Source organism: Equus caballus, chromosome 16, assembly GCF_041296265.1.
Source record: "Equus caballus isolate H_3958 breed thoroughbred chromosome 16, TB-T2T, whole genome shotgun sequence".
NCBI classification, from domain to species: domain Eukaryota; kingdom Metazoa; phylum Chordata; class Mammalia; order Perissodactyla; family Equidae; genus Equus; species Equus caballus.
In genome coordinates, this window is record NC_091699.1 from 94,644,986 (window position 1) to 94,670,884 (window position 25,899).

The 25,899-nt window shown below is 41.3% G+C and overlaps 1 protein-coding gene across 2 annotated transcripts; it reads left to right on the forward strand.

The window, feature by feature from the left end:
• The first annotated feature begins 315 nt into the window (after positions 1-315).
• On the forward strand, positions 316-21,846 carry SELENOT (selenoprotein T). Of its 2 annotated transcripts, none has more exons than XM_023621106.2 (6): positions 316-569; positions 13,761-13,871; positions 14,655-14,781; positions 16,603-16,690; positions 18,657-18,810; positions 19,313-21,846. In XM_023621106.2, exons 1-5 carry the CDS (start codon positions 433-435, stop codon positions 18,779-18,781), a joined length of 588 nt encoding a protein of 195 aa, XP_023476874.1. In that variant the 5' UTR covers positions 316-432; the 3' UTR covers positions 18,782-18,810; positions 19,313-21,846. The 2 variants fall into 2 exon arrangements, 1 of the variants encoding a protein (XP_023476874.1); XR_011427089.1 differs by having other exon boundaries at positions 329-569; positions 18,710-18,810.
• The last annotated feature ends 4,053 nt before the right edge of the window (positions 21,847-25,899 follow it).

Below are 25,899 nucleotides of genomic sequence, written 5' to 3' on the forward strand. Positions count from 1 at the left end.
ATCAAAAAGGCCACAGCAAGGGACCCAAAAAAAGTCACGGGGGCTTTCCCTCTAGCCCCCACGTCTGAATCAAGGCTGCTCAACAGGTGCTCCTAAGGGTCTCAGGCAGATAAATGTCCGAATTAATGAACTGGTAGGTAGAGCCCGGACGTGCCGGGACCGATGCTAACAGGCTCCTCTGACCGCCCCCTCGAGCCCCCCGCGGCCTGTCTCCCTCGCTCCATCCCCGAGCCCCAGCACACCGCTAAGATGGTGGCGGGACGGCGGACAGGTGCCCCCGCCCCGGGAGCGCGCTCCGGCTGGCTGCGCAGGCGCACTCGGCCCCTCCCGCCCCGGCGGCTCGCGCCTGCGCGGTGGGGCGCCCTCGCGGCGCGGCTCGGCCTGCGGCGGCTGCAGTCTCCGTCCGCGGGCGGCCGAGGAGGCTCCGGCGCCATGAGGCTCCTGCTGCTGCTCGCGGTGGCGGCGTCGGCCGTGCTCCGCAGCGATGCGTCGGGCAGCCTGGGCGGCGTGCCCGGCAAGAGACTGAAGATGCAGTACGCCACGGGGCCGCTGCTCAAGTTCCAGATCTGGTGAGTCTGCGCCGCCGCCGCCGCCCCGCAGCGCCTCTGCCCGGCGCCTCTCGCTACGCGAGGCCCCGGCTTCGCGGCCTGGCGCGCTGAGCTGCCCGGGCCCGGACGAGCGGCGCCGCCGGCCGACTCCGCGCCTCCCCGGGCGGCCGGGCCGCGGGGCTCCGAGGAGCGCGGCCCGGGAAGGGGCGCGGAGGGCCAAACACGGAGGGGCGGCCCGGCGGGTGGCGGAGGGCCGAGGCGGGGAGAGGCCGCGCCCGCCCCGTCTGCGGCTCCCGAAGCGCCTCGGGGTGGAGCGGGTTGCCTGCGGACAACGTTCGCTCCCGGACCGCGGGATCGTCTTCGTGCCCTGCTCCGGCTCCCCGGGAGCTGCCCGCCCCGCACCTCCTCCTCCTTTCCACTCGCCTACTTGTGCGTTCAGACAAATAGGCAAAAAAAAAAAAAAAAAACAAACCCGAAACACACACCCGGCCGTTTTGGATCTTGTGCTGTGAGTGAGTTTGTCCTTGTAAGCAGAGCGGTGATGCGTGTAACGAGGTGACTGGGGTTGGGGAGGGTGTGAAAGGCTCAGATTAGAAGAAGAAACCAGAATTGTGAAACTGCGAAGCCAGAATCCTGTACCGCGCACGATGCCGTTTTTTCAGCATAGGATGGTCAGATCTGTAAATCTTCAGAGTCCCGACACTTTACAATGTTGGAGTATTGGTGTTGGCCATCATGCATTTAAATTAGCTTTTTCAAACGTCATTTATTAACGTGTGTACTAAAGTTTAGATCTTTCCACGTATCCAACTAGCTTTTTTGCTTAGTCTTTAAAGATTAGAAGGTGACAGATATTTTACCAACCTATGCATGTTGTTAAGGTTTAAATGTGATACTTTTGGACTTAAGTAGTTAAAGAAAGACTGCAGTTTCCGAGTTAGCTAATGTTTCTATTTCCTAGATGTTCCTAGATGTTTCTATTTCCTAATGTTTCTATTTTCCTAATGTTGGTTTCACTTGCGCTTTTCACACAGTGGCTCTTATCGGAATACTTGTCACAATAATTTAATAACTGTATCGTCCACCGAGGATATTCATAACAAAGTTTTCAAAATGTGTAAACAGATGTAACGAAGGGCATTCAGCTCTTCAAATTAAACTTTTAAAGAAGTGTTAAGTACTTCAGCTGAACTTTTTGATACTTTTTGGGTTTTTTTCTTTATGTACAAACTTATCCGAAAAGTCTAATAAAAGTTTTCTTTTGCATTCAAGGTGAATATTGAGTTTCTGGTTTTAGTAGAATCTCTTGAACATTCATTTGCAAGTGTGTTTGGGAAAGGAGAGGAAGCTAAGACAATTGAGGATAAATATGTGAAAATTCTTTTAATTCCATTTGAAATCTGAGTGCTATAAAATGCAGTTTTTCATTAATTACCACTATTAACAAAGGAGAGCTATTTTTACCTTCCCTCGCTTTTGTCTCTTATTATTTTGTATTTATTATGAGTACTGGTTCTTTAACTTTAGCTCAATATCACATCTGTTAATTGTACACCTTTTGTAATTGCTAATAGAAGAAAAGAGCGACATAACACAGGAATGGCATTGAAGGGAGAGAGATCAGGCATGCAAATAGCTTAAAACAAGCTTTGCTGGCCTGTGCTCATGTATTTTTTCAACAAATGTTCATTCACCACCTGCTTGTGCCAGGAGCTGGCAGACGCACGGGCCCGCGGGAAGCCTGCGGACCTGGCGCAGTCCCGCCCTACGCACCCAGTGTCTGCTTTGTCATGCCAGTTGATTCAGCAGCAGAATTAGATAAGTTTGATGACATTCAGTTCATATTTGGGGGAAAAATTTATCCTGCTTATTTGGACGTTTAAATACTGAACATAAGAAAGCAAGTTCTCTAATCAGAGCCTAAAATGAAGTGTCCTTGTTGCATTTTCCTTTCTCGTGATTTGTGTGTGTGAATATGTTCTGGCAGGTACTGTTCGGCGTGATCGTGTGTCTCCATGCTTTGTTTTGCCCTTATTTGTGGTCAGACCTACAGCATTTAATCAGTTGTTGCAGTTTAAAGAGATTACTGGTTACAACTCTCTAGTTAATTCTTGTTTGAACGTTTGACAAATGATTTACTAAGAATAGTACATTAAAGTTATGATTTCAAAACACAAGAATATAGCAAAATTTCCCAATTTTTGTTAATTTGAGAATCCACTGCTGTAATTTTAGGACAGCCAACTTGTAAAAGGAGTTTTAAGAGGTAAATGAAGCAACTACGACAAGAACAGCTTTCTTTAGATTTATACCAACTCGGCCTTCTTGGTATGGAGGCAAGAAAATAAAGACCTAAGACTGGTTTGGATGTTGATGCTGGTCAAGATTAGTAAAATGCTGAATTGAAGAAATCTGAGAAATTGTGAGTTAAAGAGATCCCGTTGCTTACTGTAGACTTAATATTTGCGTGTTCCACAAATATTGAGCACCTACTCCGTGCAAGCTCTTTGCTTGGTGCTGAGAATTCAATTCACTGCTCTCACAGTTACAGGCAAGAGCAGAAGGCAGTCGTTAATCCGTGGACAGCACACACAAAATTACCGTCAAGTGCTGCGAGGCAGCGTTGTATGAGAGAGACCTCATCTGGGGATCGGGGAAGCTTTTCATGAGGAAATGAACTCTGAACTGAAATTTTAAGGATAAGCTTGATTTAGAGAGAGCTTTCAAGCAATGGGACTAGCATGTTCAATGGCCTCGTAATAGGAGAGAACATAATTTCTTAAGGAGGCCACGCTACTGACCTCAAAGACCAGAGAGGTGGCACGATGCTGGAGGGTCTAGCCAGCCATGTTGAGTAAAGACTAGCTGGTATAATTGTGGAAAAGACCTTCAGGGGACGAAGAGTAGATGTGCAGAAACCGTGTAGGGGAGCTTTGGGGTTGCCCAGGCAAGAGACGGCAGAGCTTGGATCGAAAGGGGAGGTAGGAGTACAGAGTAAAGGGACAGGGTTAAGAGCTCTTTAGGAGATAAATTTAGCAGTTCTTGCTGAGGGATTATTACATATTTTGGGGGAAGGAGAGGCAGCATGGAGTGAGAGGTGTGAGAGATGACTCCTGAGTTCTGGAACGATGCTGTGCTAGTCACTGGAATGATGAACAATTAAAGGAGGCACATTTTATGGGGGTTTTTTTGGTGGGAGGGAAGGGTAAGATTCTGAATTTTTAAAACTGAAAGCATAGTAGCCAGGAGAAAATCCTACAAAGAAATTTTCCTTTCCTGAAAATAGCCACAGTAGCTGAAACTAAAAGTGTTGACTTTATTTCATGAAACCTTAGTTCCGATGGATTGTAAGATACACCATTGTTTTATATACCACTCAGAAGGAAAAAAATACTGCCGTTTAAATTGTGACACTAATGATTGTTAGATGAATCCTGATTATTTTTAAGTGCTAAATAGGAGAAGTGGACTTCTTGGAATCAGTGAAATACAGGAGTGATAAGAAGTTGGTGCAGACAGTGGGGTGGCAGAGTGTTACTAGGTAACAGAGTGGCGGCTACACTGCCACTGTTAGATTTTAAAAGTTCTGTTATGTTTACATAGAATTTAGTTATCATTTTGTTTTTGTGGGGTTTTTTTTTTTTTACCATTTTAAACAACAAATAACTGCAGTATATGAGTACTGTGCACATAGTCGTTTCTACTTAATAATGAACAGAGTACTTTAGTTCAGAGCTTTTAGATGTAAGTAAAATGTGAATGGTTTTAAAGGTTTTACCTCCTTTTATGGAAAACTGAAACGTTGTTTCCCTGCACTTTGCCATTAAGGTAAGTGGTGGAAATCAAATTGAATATATTAGAAATACCAAGATAACCTCATGAATTTTGAATCACATAGGTACTGGCAAACGGTGCATTTACTGGACTAGCAGTTTGGAGGCCCAGGTTCCTATTCCATCTTGCCTCTTATCTTCTGAATGACTTTTGGGAAATTATTTAATCTCTTTAGCTCTCAGCTTGTTCATCTGTCAAGTGAGGATGTTGGTTGCATTCCAATTACCTCTAATATTCTGTTACTCTATTTTGTTCTCTTGGGGAGCTTAAAGGAAAGAAGTGAAAGCATGCATGTGTGTTTCATTCCTGTGGTCGTCACTTGAGTGTGGTTGGAGCCCTCCGTTTCTTTGATTGTCGCCCTGCCTGCTTTCCAGAAAGGGAAATCGTGGTTCACATCTCACGTTGCTTGGGGTGCAGCCTGGGATTGGCGAGGAGGAAGTCTTGCTGGTAGGTTTTAGCAAGACCTGCTGATGATCACGGCCTTGTTTTTTATGCTCTTTTTTTTCATGCCACTTGTTTTCCCCTTCTGTCAAGTTTTTAGGAAGATAGGAATTTGTTTTTTACAGTAACATTTGAAAACCAGTTGTCTGGTGGGAGAGACAGCTGTGTAAACAGTGTTAGAGTAAAACATTCTCCGTGTTCTAAGAGAAGTCATAATAGAGGGCTTTAAGAACCCAGAGGGAGGAAAGATTACCCATTCAGGGGGAGTTGGACGGCTTTGCAGACGAGGAAGTGAAATCTTTTTTTTTTTTTTCTTTTTTTGCCAGTTTTATTGAGAGATGATTGACATACATCACTGCATAGGTTTAAGGCGTACAGCATGATGGTTTGATTTACATATATTGTGAAATGATCACCACAATAGTTTCAGCTAACGTCTGTCTTATATAGATACAATAAAAAGAAAAGAAAGAAAAAAGGAAGAGAAATTTTCTCCTTGTGATGAGAATTCTTAGGATTTACTCTAACTTTCCTCTGCTGTCGGCCCTGCGTATCCACAGGTTCGGTATCCACGGATTCAACCAGCCGAGATGGAAAGGCCTGTGATGGTTGCATCTGTGCTGAACATACAGTACAGTACTGTACAGACTTTTTCCTGTCGTTATTCCTGAAACAGTAAATAACTATTTGTGTAGCATTTGCATTGTGTTAGGGATTATAAGACTCTAGAGATGGTTTAAAGTCCACAGGAGGATGTACGTAGGGTACATGTATATCACACAGCAGTGTTGGGCATAGTCATCATGTCACATTGCATCCATGGGACTTATTTATCCGATAACTGGAAGTGTGTACTTTCTGACCTCCTTCACCCAATTTCCCCTCCCCTGGCCTCCCACCTCTCGTAACCACAAGTCTGATCTCATTTTCTATGAGTTACTTTTTTGGTTTTTGTTTGTTTGTTGTGGTTGTTTTTTCAGGGAAAGATTCACCCTGAGCTAACATCTGTTGCCAACCTTCCTCTTTTTTTTCCCCCTCCCCAAAGCCCCAGCACACAGTTGTATATCCTAGTTGTAAGTTGTTCCAATTCTTCCATGTGAGCCCCCGCGACAGCACGGCAACTGACAGATGGGAGGTATGGTTCCATGACCAGGAAGTGGACCAGGAAGTGAACCTGGGGCTACCGAAGTGCTGAGCACCCCGAACTTTAAGCGCCTTTAACCACCAGGCCATTGGGACTGGCTCTATTCTTTGTTCTTTTTAGATTCCATTTGTAAGTGAAGTCATACGGTACTTATCTTTCTCTGACTTATTTCACTTAGCATAATGCCTTCAAGGTCTGTCAAGGATTTCCTTGTTTTTTTTGTGGCTGAATAGCATTCCTGTGTGTGTGTCTGTGTGTCTGTGTGTCTGTGTATATACACCACGTTTTCTTTATCCATCTGTCCACTAATGGACACTAGGCTGTCTCCATGTCTTGGCTGTTGTAAATAACACTGCAGTTGAACGTGGGGTGCAGATATCTCTGAGTTGGTGTTTTCATTTTCTTTGGGTAAGTATCCAGAAGTGGAATTGTTGGATCATATGGAAGGTCTATTTTTAATTCTTTGAGGATCCTCCATACTGTTTTCCCCAGTGGCTGCACCAGTTTACAATCCCACCAGCAGTGCACAGGAATTCCCTTCTCTGCACATCCTACCAGCATTCCTTATCTCTTGTCTTTTTCGTGGCCACTCTAACAGGCGTGAGGTGATACTCATTGTGGATTTAATTTGCCGAGGAATTGAAATCTTGAAGGCTATGGGGAACTTGACCAGGGCTTACTCTAGAAAGAGCTTACAGGCTAAGGGAAGGACCTATGCAAGTGAATCCTGACGCAGCATGGAGGACCGGAGGGGACAGGAAACAGCAAGGCTGGAGTCACATAATCAGTTAAAAACCCCCAGCACAGTGTCACCTGCTGCCGTCTGTCAAGTGCTCATTATTATAATTTATTATTTGTAGCGTCTTTAGTGATGAGAACATTGGTAAATAAACCCTCAAAAGCTTTACTCTTTCAACTTAAAAAAATGACGATAGCTTTCTAGCTATGAAAATAATACGTTAATTGTGAAAATAATAAAAATGCATGCAGAAGAAAGTAAAAAATCCTTGTAACCCTCTATGAACATTTTGAAGAACCTCCTTCAGGCCAACTCTGCACAGACACACACTGTATTATGTAACTTTGTATCACTGAGTTCAGAGTTGTATGCTTTTTTTGAAATTTGCTTCCCCTCCATCACTTATCTTTTCATGTCAGTAAATATAGTTCTGCATCAGCAGGCATAGAATTCCATAAGATGATATTCTTTAATTTATTTAACCAGTGAACTTTTTGTTTATTTAACATTTAGGTTGGTCCTAATTTTTTCACAAAATTACTTAGATGAATATCCTCAAATATCTTGAGTACGTGTCCAATTATTTCCATAAACTAAATCCATAGAAATAAAATGTTATGGTTATGTCAAAGGGTATCCCATTTTAAATTTTGACATACAGTCATGTGCTACATAATGACGTCTGGGTCAGTGACGGACCACATATGCAACGGTGCTACCGTAAGATTAGTACCGCGTAGCCAAGGTTTGTAGTAGGCTCTTACCATCTGGGGTTGTGTAAATGAGCTCTGTGATGTTCACACAGCAATGAGGTCCCTAATGACACTTTTCTCAGAACACGTCCCCATTGTTAAGCGATGCCTGACTGTAGTTAGTTAATACTCCTGCTGAAAGGTCTTAAAGTAGGTTGAGTTTTTGAAATTTTCTAGTTTATTGCAGTGTCATCAAAGAATGTGACATTTGCCGTTCTTACTGGGCTTTCTTTGTGAGCTAACGTAGGGGGTCGATTGTTGTAAATGTTCTGTGGGCTCTCAGAGGATATTTTCTATGGGGAAGAAACTGATGTATCTCTAAAATCTGTCTATTCATGTACTATTGACATCTTCCGTAATTTTTGTTTATTATTCATATTCTATCACTGATTCAGTTTTCCACTCATCAATTTTCTTCTTTAATGCCTCAAAATATATTTTTAATTTTGCTTTTTGGTTTTGAGATCTTTGGCAGTCCTTCCGTAACTCTGATCATCCTTTTCTTCTGCTTCTTGCAGCATATTTTTGGGTCTGGGCTCTTACTTTGAATCTTCTGTTTGCTGTTTCTGCTCTTTCGATTTGTGACCTTTTTTTCCACAATCCCTCAGGTATTTTTCCTTCTGTTTCTCTTCCCAGTTTCTCAAGCAAGACAAGAGAAATAGCTTCAGATATTATCAATTGTTGAACTGTATCCTCTCCATTTGACTGTTACCAGCTCACTCTCTTCTTCGTTAGAATGTTGCCAGCTCCAGAAGAGCATAGACGTTTGTCTGTTTTGCCTGCTGCTTGTTGTCTCTAGAGCCTAGAACAGTCCCTGTCGTCAGTGTTTGTTGAGAAAGTGAGCACAGTCTGCTGCAGTTCACTGCGCGTGGCCCTGAGATAGCCTGTCTTCCTTGTCCCCCCTTTAAATTCCTACCTGGAGTAGAGATGGATAGCTCCTGAGACTCTTCCTTTCTGGTAGGTTTTTCCCTGCTCGGCCTCTGCTTCAGTGTGGTGGCTGTTAAGCATAGAGTGTGATACCTGTGAAACTTCGGTTTTGCACGTTCTCTGCATCAGTAACCCTCCTGGCCTGAGCTCCGTGCCTCTGCTGGGGGCCAGACTTCCCGAATTCATCCTGCTCCCCGAGGCCTCTTCCTGCTGCTTTGACACCCCGACACACCCTCACTGCTTACCTTGTGGGGTGATTTTTTTCCCTAAGATTCCTGGCTTTTTTGTTGATTTTATTATAACATCACATGAAATCAGTGTACAACCAAGTAAAATACAAGACAGACAGGAGAGCAATAAGCAGAACAGCCGAGACACGTCTCTAGTTTGGCCAAGGAATTAGCATAGAACACACTATGTTTTATTTTTTATCAGTCTCTCTAACAGTTTATAAAAATGCACTGAGGGTGAATTTTATGGCATGTGGATTGTACCTCAGTTTTTAAAAATATATTGAAAAGAATAAAAGCACGAAGTCTTATATGAAGTATTTTAAGATGAGACAAAGAAATTACACAATGGAATGTCACCAAATTTATGGGTAAGTCACCATTTCTGGAATGCCTTTATCAAGCCACCTTTATTGAGTAGCTATATACCTTATAAATCTGTTAATAAAAAATGCTTTCCAGAGTAAAAAGATAAAATTCTTTCCCCAGGAAGAGCTGAGGAACTTACGCAACTTATAAATTCTTGATGGAATAGTCTACAGCAAAAGATGTCCTGAAATGTTATGCCAAAGGTATAGGGAAACCAGAAGCCAGTGACCTCAGGAATAAGACACAAAGAATGAAGAGAATAAACACATCGTTAATTGAACCTTAGGTTTATCAGATCTTTGGAATAAACTCAGTAAAGAAGCCAGGAACCTTAGAAGCCATTTGAGTGTGTGTGTGTTTTACTGTGGTGGCTGCTGTCGTGCTCCCGGAGTGAGGGGCTGGAAGCAGGCCGCTGGATTTCACGTACCACGGTTCCAAACCTGACAAGCTGATACCTCTTTAGTGCCGTTTTTACACCTTTTACAAAAGCTGAGCAAGTTCTAGCCCACATTTTGATCTTCAAAGTGTATGAGTACTTCCTGTTTGCAGGGTTTTTTTGGCTGCTGCTTTTTTATTTTGGTAAAATATACATAACATAAAATTTACCATTTTAACCATTTTTTTTAAAGATTGGCACCTGAGCTAACATCTATTGCCAATCTTTTTTTCTTCTTCTTCTCCTCAAATCCCCCCGGTACATAGTTGTGTATTTTTAGTTGTGGGTCTTTCTAGTCGTGCTATGTGGGACGCCACCTCAGCATGGCCTCACGAGCTGTGCCGTGTCCATGCCCAGGATCCAAACCCATGAAACCCTCGACTGCCGAAGCGGAACGCGCAAACTTAACCGCTCAGCCACAGGGTCGGCCCTTAGCCATTTTTTAAGTGTACAGTTCTGGGACATTAAGTTGTTTGCAGTCTTTTAAGAAAACATTTATCAGATTAGTCTGTTCACTCCCTGAATGTCTTGTCTTTTGTGTGGTTTATAGAGTACCTTGTTCAGATTTCGTCGCTCACAGCTCTTAGAATGGGCAGTGCCGACAAGTGCCTGTTACTGCTTTGCCTGCTGAACAGAGCAGGGAGAAATGACGTTTACATCTGAAAACGCGGTTTTCACTCATCACCGAGCTGTTGGACTGGTCAGTGCTTTGGAAAGTCAGAAAGCATAGTATTTACAAAATATCTTCCTGATTTTCTTGGTACAGCGAGGGGGAAATACTAGTTGAAATTCTTGGAATGCAAGTAGCGGAAACCCACCTGAATTTGTTTAAACAACACATTTGGAAATGCATTTAAAAATTGCTACAGCCGTGGTATTAGAATCCAAAGGCTGGACTACAGCAGGGCCTCAAGACCGACTGGAAGGGAAAGTGGGAAGTCTGAGGAGACTTCCTTCACCCTTCCGCTGGTTCACATCTGTGCTTTCTCGGTAAAATGCACTTCGTTTTTCTTTCTCTGAAAGTTGACTTCTCGCCTCGGTCCTTTTGAAAGATTACCACTCTCCTCTACCCACAACAGTTAAATGTTTTCAGTCTCCTGAAATGTTAAAAGTTCACCTGCATGGAGATAGTTACTTCTTAAGATCCCAGTTCTTCATTTTTAGAGAGAACTCAAGCCTTCCTGTCACAGGTTCGCTTTTCTGGAACATCAGTTCTGGCAAGGAGTTAGATCTCATTGTGTAAATAGGATCCAATCCTGTGTGTGGGTGACAGGACAGTTGGAGGGGAGGTGACTGTGAAGAAAAGGGGAAAGTGAGTTCAAGAGATGCTAAAAATAGAAATCACAGATTTTTATTTCATAACAGTAAATGTCTGAGATGTTGCCCGGTTTTCTCATAATAAGGAGATGTGAGAGACTGGGGTTTGTGATAGGCTCAAGGTTGATATCCGGAGGCATTTAAATACGATCGGGGGCGGATATAGTCTAGAAAAGGCAAAAGTGGGATGCTTGGCACCATGAATTAGGAGAGTGAAAACAAGATGGACTTAAAAAAGCATAGAATTGATTTGAAATGGTTAGCATGGACAAGGGATTTTTCTGTATTTTCTAAATTTCCTTTCTATCTTCTAATTCGTATGCAAATTCTTTCTTTTAGAAAAGTATTGTGTGAAAAATATTTTAAACTGAGCAATTTCAGAAGTTAGCTCCATATAGTAAGATATTTTTGTATCACTAGAAAGAGACTTGCAAAGTGATTAGGACTTCAATTTAAGATTTCTTCTCAGAGTTTCAGTTTACTTCTTGAGGACGTTTGGTCCAGGAGCAGCAGGACAGGCAGCTGCTGCAGCATATTTTCAGCATGTTCGCATATTTCTGTGTTGGAGGTCCGCTGGACGTTGTAGGTTCACTCATTGACCTGGAAGGAATGGACTGAGTTGAAAGAGCCGAGTGTGCTGGGAGAGGCGGAATGATTCCTGGCTTGTTACCACATGTGCCTTTAATTTAACATTCTGCCCACCTCGGTAAACACTGGGTATGTTTTATTTCACAAAACGTCTGTCAGCAGTAGTGGCTGCTGTTTCAAAACAGGAAATTGTTTTGGGGAAAATGATTATATAGGAAAAACTTAGTTCTTTTTTCTTCACAAGACTAGAGGCAAATATAGGGAGGAAAGTTTACTTATGTATTTATAAATGTGTCTAAAAGTATGTTGTGTCAGTCTTATAAACCGCTTATTTTTCAGAAATAAGAAAGGTACCTTTTTAAAAATTTTTTATTGAAATATAATTGACAAGCATTATATTAGTTTCAGTTGTACAACGTAATGATTCAATATTTGTATATTTTGCAAAATGATCACCACACTCAATCTAGTTAAGATCCGTCACCATACATAGTTACAAATCTTTTTTCTTGTGATGAGAACTTTCAAGGTCCATTCTCCTGGCTTCTTTCAAATATGAAATACAGTGCTATTAGCCATGGTCACCATGCTGTATGTTACATCCCCATGCCTTATTTGTTTTGTAACTGGAAACTTAAAGAAAGGTACAGTTTCAGTGTCCTTTTTGGATTTCAAGATTGGAGGCTGACTCTGTTTGGAGTTTGATGCAGAGATCTGAGACTCAGCTGAAGAGTTGGGACTAGAACTGAGGATGGAGTTAGGCTTCTGAGCATAGTAGCCAGAGAAGCAGGTACCAGGAGGCGTCTGATCCAGAGTGTTGCCGCGCACAGACGCACCTCTCCAGCTAGGCCTCTCAGCGCTTCCCTTGGCGAGGGATTGAAACTCCCAGAGCAAATATGAGGGATTTGTTGGGGCCCGCAGTCTTGGTTCTCCCAGAAGGAAAGTCTATGCTGTCTTCCTGGAAGAACCTCAGAGATCTCTGCCAGCAGGAGGCCAGCTATGTGGGTACTGGATTGTGGCGTTGCTGGCAAAGGGAACTTGCTTCCTGGACACAGGGAGGATGGCGCTTGCATCATTTAACTGTTGGGTTGAGGTCTAGTGGAAAGGGTCTGGATCCCCAATCACAAAGTCTCTGGCTTAGTCTCAGCCCTCTAACCCATTTTGAGTTGGTATTTGTGTATGGTGTAAGATAGTGGGCTAGTTTCATTCTTTTGCCTGTGGCTATCCAGTTTTCCCAACACCATTTGTTGAAAAGACTGTCCTTTACCCATGTGTATTCTTGTCTCCTTCATTGTCAATTACTTGACCATATATGTGTGGGTTTTTTCCTGGGCTCTCCATTTGGTCCCATTGATCTATGTATCTGTTTTTATGCCAGTACCGTACTGTTTTGATTACTATAGCTTATTAATAGAGTTTGAAATGAGAAAGTGTGGTGCCTCCACCTTTGTTCTTTCTCAAGATTGCTTTGCCTATTCCGGGTCTTTTGTGGCTCCATACAAATTTCACTGTTGTTTGTTCTATTTCTGTGAAAAATGCCATTGAAATTTTGGTAGGGCTTGCCTTGAATCTTTAGGTTGCTTTGGGTATTATAAACATGTTAACAACATAAATTCTTCCGATCTATGAACATGATATATTGTTTCATTTATTTGTGTCTTCTTCAGTTTCTTTCATCAATGTCTTAAAGTTTTCAATGCATCTTTTTTCCCCTATAAATGCGCTCTGGTGGCATATTTCCCTTTTGTTGCTTGGGCAGCGTATTATCACACGCTGTTTAGTTGTTCAGAGATTTTAGTGGAGATGATTGGAGACTGTCAACTGAATTTCTGGAGTAATGATACGGATTGCTGTCATATTACTAAAAATTATCTTCCCAGTCTTGGTTTTTCTTTGCAAAGTAGAATCAAATTATGGAGTCAGAGTGAATCTAAGAGCGAGTGACGTTTCTTTGGTCGTGATTGAGAGGCAGCTTGGCCAGCTTAAGGGCTGCGTGGGGATAGCAAGCAGTTCCATGTCTGGTGGTTTTATACTTCCTGTGCCCCACTTTTGAAAGTCCCTATTACAGATGAATAAGAGTTATTTTCATTTCAGTGTCTATACAGTGATTGATACTCAAAAAGAAAGGCATTTTGATTTGAGAGCTCAAAATGTGCTGCCATAAATGAATGGGTATTTCCTGCTGTCCAGCAATAACCCAAGTCTAGAGTTGAATGTTCTCATGGAAGGATTTCCTTGGGCAGGAGTAACTTAACTATGTGGAATTTGTGAAAAACGTCCATGTCCCTGTCATCCAGCATGAATCATTTTTAATTTGTGACTGTTCTTGAGAAACACTTTGAATCTTGGTAATGTATTTTAGGCTTTGTGTAACTGCAACATAAGTCTAGCCATGTTCTAAACGACTTACCGGAAGCACGTTTATTTTTCTGCAGTGTTTCCTGAGGGTACAGGCGGGTGTTTGAGGAGTACATGCGGGTTATTAGCCAGCGGTACCCGGACATCCGCATTGAAGGAGAGAATTACCTCCCTCAGCCCATATATAGGTAAGTAAATTTCACTAACTTAAAAAGGAATTTTTAAGTGAATTTTTTTTACTTTTTTGAATAAATTTTGTGAATTAGTTCAGTTAACTTTCCTTGATTATTATGATTTCTTTAGTTGATTATAATATTCAGAGAACACTGTTTTATAAATAGCAAGTTTATTTGATCCAGATACAGAATTTTTCTGTAAGAAGGAAAAGAGGAGGATCATTTCAGAGACGGCAATCCTTCTAAAGATGTGTTTTCTTATGTAATTTTTATTGTGGAAATAGACCAAGAACTCCCAAATGTTCTAGAAAGTCAATGGTATAAAATTATGTACTGTTAAAATAATAGTTTTTTTATTTTATTTTTTTGTTTTTCTTTTGGTGAGGAAGATTGGCCTTGAGCTAACATCTTTGCCAGTCTTTCTCTATTTTGTATATGGGACACTGCCACAGTATGGCCTGACGAGCAGTGTGCAGGTCTATGCCCGGGATCCGAACGAGTGAACCCAACCACTATACCACTGGGTCGGCCCCCCCCCAAATAATAATATTTTTAAAGGCCATTGCTATATAATTTTATAAGTTAATCTTTGATTGATTTAGAAGATATTAAGCGTTTTTGTTTTAAAACCACACAATAAACTTTAGTTACCATCTTTTTCAAATGCTAGTTATAGTTAGTAATGTTTGGATTTGGTGTCTAGAAAGTGTCCATACACATACACTTGAGTTAGGAAATTTTGAAGTAGATGAGAAATTGTGGCTTCTGATGAATTTGTTTCTTTTCTTTTGATAGACACATAGCATCTTTCCTGTCAGTCTTCAAACTAGTGTTAATAGGCTTAATAATTGTTGGCAAGGACCCTTTTGCTTTCTTTGGCATGCAAGCTCCTAGCATCTGGCAGTGGGGCCAGGAAAATAAGGTATGTAACGTAATAGCTTTGCCAGCTGGAAGTTTTTAGTTTGTCAATGAAAATGTTTCAGTGGATTTTTTTTAAGTACTTGTTGCCAATTCACCTGTTTACGTGTATTGTTTCAACTGCAACCACTTTTTATCACTGGGAAGGCACTTGACCTGCCTTGGACTTAGTTTCCATATTTGTGTATTAAGAATGATTAAATCTTACCTTTTGGGTATTTGAAGGATAGGGAGGTGTGTGGTAGAACCTGGGCATGAAGTAATTTAATATCTGACTTTGATTATACAACTTAGGCCAAACCGTATTCAGCAATACATAATACAGGGGTTTTCTACCAACTGAGGTGAGTATTAATGGGTTTAGTCACATTAAAAATGGGATTTCCACTGGTTTGTTCTTATCCAAACTCTGTTTTTATTATTTGTCCTTTGACTTTTCTGCTCATGGGGAATCTGTTTAGCGAATAACTGAAACAATCAATTTAAATATACGTGAGGATCTTGTGCTGTCTCTTCTTTTATAGGATCTTGCTGCAGCAAACATTCTAGATCTCTCTTTCCTCTGTTTTACTTAAAATCATCTTTTCTGGAGGGTCCACCTTTCTACTGTGAGAAATAGGACTAATTTTTATTTCTCTCTTGAGAGGTAAAGTGAGATGAGATTGCTTGGGTTGCCTTCTGAGAAGCGTCCTCTCGGAGTCCTGTGTGGTCTTGTCCTTGGGTGCTGGGCCGAGAGAGCTGTCAGCTGGCTCCCACGCAGCTGTAGTTCTTTTTCTTAGGGAACCACTGACCTCCAGTAGCAGGCGAGGCTTTTTAACGTAAACACCCTCAGGTGCTCACTCAGTGCCGTGTGTCTGTACCCTGTCACTAACAAAATACCGATTGCATAGGATTAAGAATTGGAATTTAAGAACTTATTGATAATGTTTTGGGCTATATTCATTAATTCTGGTAATTCCAAATTATCTTTAGTGCATATTACTTCCATAGACATAGAACTGTTGTTGACATGCCTGAAAGCTGTCGCTTTTATGACACTTCCTTGTGCATTGTGCCCATGAAAGTAGACGTATATTCCCGAATGCTAGGGTAACCTCTATGAAATCAGAGCCCTCCCAGCTCAAGTGGGACTGGGGCAGGGGAAGGGGGCGCGGAGCTCTTTCTCATCTGCTATTGGCATTTTGACTGATTTGTGTGAAACAGCTTGCTGTGAATTAACATCCTCACTACACGCTACTTTTAGTCAGGTGATTTTGTTAAATTAAAACCTTTCTGTCCAGCAAGGAGCTTCTAGTCTCTTGGGAGGGTATAGGTTTACCTTCAAAATGTGAATGACTGTAGTTTAATATGCCAGTGCTTTTGAACCTACTTTTTTTTCTTAGTTTGACTTAAAATGATTTGTTTGGAACATGGACAGGTTGGAGTGAATACCTGGAGTTGCTGATTATTGTATGACTAGTCTCTTGTGAATTTGTACATTATGTTATAAAAACAGTGAAATATACCCTTCTTATTCTGATATTCTTTTGTTTAACTTACTAAGGCTATTATGAGATCTCTAGAAATTCTATCTCTATGTTGTGGATATCATATATAAGTTCTTCAGTGTGTATAGAGCTGTGAATTAATGTTGCATTTTTCTTGTTCTGGTACATTATCTGAACGTAGGGAATAGCCGTAATAATTTGTATAGAAACTTTTCAAGTAGATTAAGCAATTACCAAATAAATGAGACTACATACTTAAAGATTACTGTCTTAAGATGTCATGTTGTTTTGATTTCACCGTGACTTTGCCTGTCGTCCTTACTTGCACTTTCTCGTAGGTCTATGCGTGCATGATGGTGTTCTTCCTGAGCAACATGGTTGAGAACCAGTGCATGTCGACAGGCGCATTTGAGATAACCTTCAACGGTGGGTTCTGCATAGTTTAAAAGACGTATAATGAACGTCAGGCTTTTCTATGTTTCATAATATGCTAAATTATCTCTTTATATGGTCCTCACCTACTCCTGTGGCTTTAGAATAACGCTTGTGTGATGACCTCTGAGTATAGAGCTCTCGAGAGCTCTAGACCTCTCTTCTCGGGCTCTACCCAGGAATCTTAAGCATTACCCACTCCCAAACTGTTGATTCCCTCAGCTTCCTGCAATTCTTGTATATTCCAGTTTGCTCTTTCTCTGGCATTTCTCGTTTATTTAATGGCACAAGTATCATTCTACACAGTTGCCCATGTCGGAAACCTAGGATAACATCACTTTCTCCCTTACTCTCCATATATAGTGGATTACCAAGCCTTCTCGATTGTACCTTCTATATTTCTTTTTTTTTTTTTAAGATTTTATTTTTTCCTTTTTCTCCCCAAAGACCCCCGTACATAGTTGTATATTCTTCGTTGTGGGTCCTTCTAGTTGTGGCATGTGGGACGCTGCCTCAGCGTGGTTTGATGAGCAGTGCCGTGTCCGTGCCCAGGATTCGAACCAACGAAATACTGGACCGCCTGCAGCAGAGCGCGCGAACGCAACCACTCGGCCACGGGGCCAGCCCCACCTTCTATATTTCTTAAAAATCTACTTATAGGGGCCAGCCTGGTGGCACAGTGGTTAAGTGCGCATGTTCCACTTCGGCGGCCCGGGGTTCACTGGTTCAGATCCTAGGTGCAGACATGGCACTGCTTAGCAAGCCATGCTGTGGTAGGCGTCCCACATACAAAGTAGAGGAAGATGGGCACAGATGTTAGCTCAGGGCCAGTCTCCCTCAGCAAAAAGAGGAGGATTGGTAGCAGATGTTAGCTCAGGGCTAATCTTCCTCAAAAAAAAAAAAAATCTACTTATATTTATCTTCATTGCCACCACCCTAGTCCAAGCCACAATTATCTTGTTACCAACCTCTAATACATTCTCTAAACCAGAGGTTGAGAAGTAAGTCCCATGAGCTAACAGTGATTTTTTTGTGACATGTGGAAGTCATGTGAAATTCACATATCTGTGTTCATACCTAAAGTTTTCAGTTTCATCAACGAAAAATTTGTGGAAATTTTCTCTCTAGTTATAAGTACCTATACAATATCCTTGATTTTACCTCTTACTCCATAAAGCCTAAAGTATTTACTATCTGGTTTCTTACAGAGAAATTTGTTTGACACCTGCTCCAAACAGTACAGTGATTTTTTTTAATGTGCATTTCATCGTGTTGCTACAGTGCCTCAGATTCATTGAGTCACTTTACTTTGTTCTCTAGATAATGACCAGACTACTTAACCTGGCCAAAAGGCCTGCATGATGTAGCCTGGGGAATCAGATCATGGCCCTGTGGACCGTATCCCCTGCTGCCTGTTTTGTAAATAAAGCTTTATTGGAACACCCCATGCCCATTCATTCACGTATCGCCTGCTGCTGTTTTCAGGCTACAGTGAGTGTTGAGTAGCTGTGGCAGACTGTATCTTGCTGAGCTGAAAATGCTTGCTCTCAGGCCCTTTGCAGTTTGTTGACCCCTCCTCTCGTCCCTGCTCACCTCTCCGGCCTCTCTTGTACCCACTCTCCTCTGTATTTCAGCCCTCTCTCACTTCTGATAATACCTCCTCTCAGTTTTAAGAATACCGCTCATTTTTAATAATAAGTGCAAAGGCTCCTTTCTTCTCTCTCATATGTCAGCATCTTCTAGTTTTAATTCTTAGTACACAATTGTGCTTTTGTAGCTATTTATGTAGTGCTTTTTGTATTTCCCCTTCTATAATGTAAACTCCATAAAAGGAAGAACCTTAATTCTTTGGCTCACTTTTATGTCCCCAGCTGTGTACATAGACAATAAATATTTGTAGGATGAGTATCTTACAGAATCATCTTTAATTTTGGGGGGGTGCTACCGCTTATTTTTATAGATGTACCAGTGTGGTCTAAGCTGGAATCTGGTCACCTTCCATCCATGCAACAGCTTGTTCAAATTCTGGACAATGAAATGAAGCTGAATGTGCATATGGATCCAATCCCACATCATGGATCATAGCCCCACCTATCAGCACTGAAAACCCTTTTGTAAGTAGTTTAAAAATATAGTAACTACATATCGGTACCAGTTCTTATCACGAATCAGCAAGATTCTAGATATTACATGTTATCACTTGAGTTTCCAACTTGAGATTTAACAGATGGATGTTTTGTTCATTAAAATTTATAATTGATCAAGAGAGTTTGGACCTGCCAAAATGAAGTGAGATTGTGCTAATAATTTTATCTTCAAGGCTTAGTAACTGGGCCTGTAACATCACTTTTTGGCTGTGAACTCTTAATGGCCAGAATTGGTATATTGTGCTAGGATGTTTATATACGTAGCTTCTCCTTGCCATCAAGTAACTAGTTCCTAAGAGTGTGCAAAGTCTTTTTAACAGCTCAAGATGGAAAATTTATAAGCAAATGTGTGAACCTGGAGAAGTGAGCGTTAGTTAACTTCTGCTTAGCAGAGATGTTCTGATCGATGAGTTGATTTTACAAGAGTAGATTTTGAAATAAAACTTTCTTTTTTCTGTGTCTCTTTCAGACATTAAGGGACTTTTGCAAGAGCAGCGTGGCTGACAGTATGAAGGCCTGTACTGAAGACAGCAAGCTGTTAGTACAGACCCGATGCTTTCTTGGCAGGCTCGTTGTACCTCTTGGAAAACCTCAATGCAAGACAGTTTTTCAGTGCTGGCACATTTTGGAATTCTGCACATTCGTGGAGTGCAATAATACTGTATAGCTTTTCTTTGTCTTCCCCAAATCCACTCAGTTAATAGTTTTTAAAAAATGTAGACATTGCGGCTTATACCTTTTTTCTTAGTCATATTTTAAAAAGTAGAAAATTGAGTTACAATTTGATTTCTTTTCAAAGATGTCTGTTAAATCTGTTGTGATTTTATATGAATTTTCCCTTTTTATAGTTTAAAATCAATCATCTGGGGATTACACCTGAAGTTCCCAAAATACTTTATAAGAGTTTATCAGACATCTTTAATTTGGTCATGTCAAATTTATATAGTTTTCAAAATACTGCAGATTGTGAACAGTGCATTATACAAGATTATGGGGGGAAATCTTATATCCAGAGTACTCTACCAGTTTGTGTGTATGTGTGTGTGTGTGCGTGTGTGATTACTAGAGAATTACTAAAAGACCAACCGCTTTTTAAATCCTTATGTAGTTCAAGTGTCTTGCCTTGACCAGTCTAATGAGTTGATTAACTTGGCCTTTATACTTAACTCAATAAAAAACTAAGCAGATGGAAGTTAAATAAAAAGTTTGAGTTTTTTGCCCAGCGTACCTGTTAACATTATATTTAACAGTCTGCCTAAATTTTTGTTTTTGACCTGCAGATAAATAATTTGATAAGGGACGCACTTTAGATTCACACACAAATAATAGATCATTTACCATTTTTAGGATAATTGAAACTTGCCTCACTAAGGGAAGTTCAGTGGAACCTCATTACAACATTAATATTAGGAGAATGGAGATAACTTGTCTAACATATATCAATTTTATTATATTTGAGGAAGAAAATTGAAAAAATTTTTATTCAGTGAATTTACTATCTTTCAGAGTTCTATAAAGATAGTTTAAAAAAAAACAATTTCAGTTGATAAAGACTATAAGAGTACTTTAGCAGAAATAGGACCACAATGTAGAAAATCAGTCATTTAGCAACAGTCATACTTCAGCTTCCATATAGGACTAGAAGTGGTAGGTGTAGATTTTTTACTGGCAGTAAAGGGATTTGAGGAAAAGTTAGGAGATAATTCAGCACTGGGTCCACCACTGTGTACTTGGTGTGTCACCGTGTATGTGTTGACTGCATGTCGTAATGATCATGATTGTGAACATACTATAATCTCCAGCTGACAGGAAGTCAGTCTAATCAGTCACTGCAGAGAATTGATTCACCGGCTTGTCCTTCTCCTAAAGACTGCGCAGCTGTTCCCTGAGTTCGTGCAGTGGCGAGAGTCCGTGCAGTGTAAGCTGGAAGTTCCTTAGAGGTTATTATTCAAGCGTGGTAACACTTTGTTATCTGTGACTAGGGCTTAAACCTTGTTAACTCGATTGGTACCAGCGCAGACTCCTGTCTTCTGCAAGTTGAACACATTGCCCAGTGTGTCAGGTCTTTTCTTCAGCTGAGGGACGTTCCACTGGTGACAGCCTTTGGCATTTAGCCCTTCCAGCCTTGAGCCTTGGACGTTCCCTGATATCTGACAGGTCAGCCATGGTGAACCTGAAACTCGAGGCTAGCTTTTTCCATGTATGCCTGGGGTGAATAAGTTTTCTTTTGGAGAATAGCTTTAAGTGGCTTAGACTCTGATAAAAGCTGTTTTGTTGACACTCATCCCAATATTGTTGATTTCTCTTTGGCCATATTTAAATCTAGGATTTAATTGAGTCTAGTGAAAAAATTAGTGGGAAGCATGAATATAAAAAAGAAAATTTCAGGAAAAAGGGAAAGTTAAAACAAAACTACTTAGAATGTAGTTTTACTATATTCCTAACATTTCAAAATTTATTCGTTGCTTACAAATTGATGTGGCTCTGTAGTTTATAAATGTCTGTGTGCTGTATTACTTAGAAGACCATAGAACATGACAGCAAGTTGGCTAATGTTATTGGAGTTTTATTGCAGTTGCTATTGTGGAAGAAATTATTTGTTATGTTAATAAAAAAGTTGGCGAAACATGGCTTTATACATCAGTATCAAGATGTGCAAGATAAATTTGCTTTCAGATTATAAATGCATTGTTTACTTCCGGCACTTAGCGTTGTGGCAACAGGAGTTGGTCACCCTTTACCACTCTGAAAACATAACAGAGTCCAAATGATGATTCTTTCTTGTTTTGAATGTTTTTAGTTTGGGACCTCAATTGGTTGGCATTTTATCATTGTCATAATTTTAAATAATTCAGATTTTTAAAATAGCCTACACAATTTTTAAGCATGATTTGATATCTAATACTAAGGTTTTTTTTAAATCTTTTGAGAGAAATGTGAGGAATTGTAAAGTTTGGGGCTTTACCTCCCTAGCATTGTTAAAATAAACTTTTATTAAGCTGATGTGAAAGGAACCCCTCCTTTGTGGAATTAAATCTGTGCTAGAGCACTTTATATGATAACTGTATTTAGGAAATTTTATGTTGTAAAATTGTTGTCATCAAATAATATATTTACTTTCTAATAGCTGCTTAAACCAACCAGTGCTGGCACCCCGGGTCGCCCCTCCTCACTGGCACTCAGATCTCCCTCTTGGCCCTTGACTCCTTCTTGAGCCTCATGTCCGCGTGTGCTTCAGTGTCACCTAACTGTCCCCAGCTCTGTGATGTACTCTCTGCTGGGGGCGCAGAGAGGAGTGGTTCCCATCGTTGTCCATCTTTGCCCCCAACCTTGACAGTTCCTGAGAAAGTCATACTAACATCCCCGAATTTGGAGAGAAATAAAATGAAGGCTTTTCCTCTTGACTGGTGTAGACAATTTAACAATCTCAGAGGAGAGAACAGAGTTCAGATAGGCCTTTCCCTTTATGGTCCCTGGCTCCTTTTCCCTAGGCTTCAGAAAAGCAGATAGAAATAGACCCAGCTCTGAACTGTATCTTGAAGAAAAATCTAAGCTAGTTTCAGCTATGGTGGGAAGAGCGTTAAGGCACCCCTCCTCCCTGAAGCCTTACAGGGTGCCTTCTGTTGCCTGTGTTAAGCCTGAGCAGAGTGAAGAAACAACCTCAGCCGTGCAGCCGTCCTACAGCCTGGTTTTAAAACTTCCGTGTTCTGAGAGTCATTGGGACAAATTCCTAGGTCCCATCCCTAGAGGTTCTGGTTCAGTTGGTCTAAGATGGGACCCAGTAATTTGCATTTCAGCCAAGCTTCCAGATAACGCTGGTGCTGTCCGTCTGTGGTCTATACTGAGAAGCGCTGTACCACAGAGCAGAAAGCAAAAGACTACGACTCAACCTGGAAGAAAATGTAGATCGTGGAGCAGAAGGAAATTTTGCACATTTGCTTCACGTTTATAGAGTGACTTACTAAGAACAAGAATTCAGGAAAATGGGAACTCGGAAGAGGAGAGAAACAGAATGAGGTGAGAGAGGAGAAAACAAATTGAGGACTTAATTGTCCCAGTTAATCTATTTTATCAATGCAACACATTATTCTTTGTTGGTTAGTATTTAAAAAATTTTTAGATGGATATTTTAAAACGAAATGTTGAATCTTTGAGTATAAAATAACTGATTTGAATTGCTAGATTTTCTCAGAATAAAGCAGGCAACAGGCCTACATTATGCTTATGTTTTATAGTGACAGCTGATCGCGATTTTCACGTAAAACAAATCTATCTAAATTCTTATAATTCTGAGTAGACAAAATGCATAGTTTCAGTTGTTCTGTAGTAACCATAATAGAACTCTTTAAATCACTAGAGAAACCCATCTGAACAAGTCAGTCCCGCCAAAAGTGAAGGATTTATCGGTGTGTGTCAGTGAGAAGTCCGGTGCAGAATTGGCCTCAGGGATTCAGATGTGATTATCAGAACTCTCCATCTAAGTTGGCCCCGTTTCTCCAGTGCCTCCACCATAATGGGGAGAAGACTGCGTGGGGCTGGGGGGGTGAGAGCATGGATAAAGTCCCAGAAAAGTACTCTTGTACAATTTCGGTCACACTCCTCTGGATTCTGTTTCACCCTTGATAGCCACTCTACTAATTTTGTCATGTGTTAACCCTTCCTTTCCTCTAATTATTGACTTTACTCTCTCCACCCAACCTTCTTCCTATTCAGGATCATGATTGTTTAAGTTTGTGGCTCTGTGGTTACAAGCTGCTTAGATCAATGCTTAGCTATTGGGGAGTCATCTGGAGTGGATAGAGCCAACATTGGGTCACTTGGCCTGGTTAATAAAGAAAAGTGTTAGAACCTGCACCGCAGGTTGCTACCAACACTCCCTTGGGCCCTGGCTCTAGTCATTTACTTTGTGTATTAGCAACTCTTACTGGAGAAGAAAACAATTATTGCTCCTTTGTTGTTACTCGAGTTGCTAAGAGCAGGTCTGTTTGCACGAAAGTGTGCTGATGGCATTTTCCCCTAAACATTTTTTGAAGTGTATTAGAAACTGCTGCTGGATTTTATCTTTTAATAGCCTGTAAGATCTAGAGATGAGACACTATTTTTAAGGTATTAAAATATATAATGTATTTAAACAGTAGGTTGTTTATAAATGTGGTTCTGCCAGTAAAATTCTATAACATGTTATACAGATATATGAATATGTGGTGTTGTGAGAGATTTGCAATCTATCTCTGTACTCTAAAGAAAAGACCACAAGAGGTTAAGTATCTTGCCCTTGATTCTATAGCTTGTGACAATGCTGAAACAAGAAAAAAATCCTGCCGCCTTGGTGGGTCTAGGAGGAGGGGAGGGTAAAGCAAAGAGGGCTTTGTCAGGTGCTCTGGTGTGAAGAGAAGAGACAGTAGCAAAGCCAACGTGAAAATGTAAGCTTGGGTTCACTGCACAACTGTTGGTTTACTTTTACGTTAGCTAGGATGGACTGGAATTTGTCAAATCAACTAAACTGAAAAAAAAGGCTAGGGAGTACAGGAGACCCCAGAGGAGAGGGCGAGGTTACACGACAAGGTCTTGTCCTGGCATAACTAAGTTCCAGCTGCAGGTCGACTCAGCCCATTTCCCCACCTGGAAAGACCCTTCCCCAAAAGTGGGTTTAGGAATTGCAGTTTCCTGACCCCTCTCACCCTGAATTGCAGAGTGTGTAACAGAGACTCCCAGTGACAAGTCCCCAGGCAAGGCAGTTACCTCACCCATGAGACGGCTTTAAAAACACCACACCTGCCTCTGAGCTGGAGTTTGGCTCCTGTGTTCTCTTGAAGTTTTGCGGTTTTAATTTAATGAAGATGCTCCATTCCACTAAGCTGGGGCTTCCCATCACTTCTGCTGAAGCATCAGTCTGCCTGGGACCATGCTTGATGTGACCCATTGCAAAATGCAATTTTGTTGGTGTCTCTTATTTTGAAATTCATGCAAAAAATTCATTTCACTCCAAATTGTTCATGTGGGTTTTAACATAACTTCGTTTTATTATTCTTAATAACTTCCTAAATCTTCAGGCAAAATGCGTATTTCAGAAAATTGCATTTCTCCTGAGGTTGTGTAACTCCTCCATTGCATCGTATTCCTCTTGGGGGGTGTCGGGGCGTGTGCACACACTATCTCAGGAAACAAAGCAATCTACCCTACAGCCATTTCCTTTAAACTTAGACTTTGTGGATAATCTGCAGTAAAGCACTATGCTTAAGAATTATTAGTGACTGAAGAGGACGTGTTCCAGGAGATTTGTATCTAGAAGATGCATCTGGAAAGATAATAGGAGAAGCATAGCTATGAGTTTTAAAATGTTACATAAAGAGTTACAATACCAAAAACTAATTAAATACTGTGCAGAGGAAAGTAATGACGAACATGCTGAGGACAGAAGGCCCCCAAAGGCTTGAGGAAGGCTGAAGTGGCGGTCCTGTGAGCGTTGCCTGTGGACACATGGCTGGAGGATGAATGTGTTTAGTTGAGACAGTGGTTCTCAACTGGGCCTTTTACTCTCTGGAGGACATTGGTGAGGAGACCTTTTTTTTTTGAGGAAGACTAGCCCTGAGCTAACATCTGCTACCAATCCTCCTCTTTTTGCTGAGGAAGACTGGCCCTGAGCTAACATCTGTGCCCATCTTCCTCTCTTTTATATATGGGACGCCCGTCACAGCAGGGTTTGATGAGCGGTGCCATGTCCACACCCGGGATCCAACTGGTGAACCCCAGGCTGCCGAAGCAGACGTATGTACATAACCGCTGTGCCACCATGCTGGCCCCAGAGATGAGACATTTTTGATTGTTGTGACTGGTAGGGAATGGTGTGTTGCTCTTGGTACCTAGTGGGTAGAGCCAGAGATGCTGCAAAATATCCTACAATGTCCAAGACTGCTTCCCGTGTCAAAGAAGAATCTGGTCGAAAATGTTAATAGGGTTGCTATTGAGAACCCTCGGTTTAGGTTTGCAGAGCTTGAGGAGGGCGCTGGGAAAGGAGAAGAAAAGACTGGGAGATAGAGACCAGTCAGTGGACCC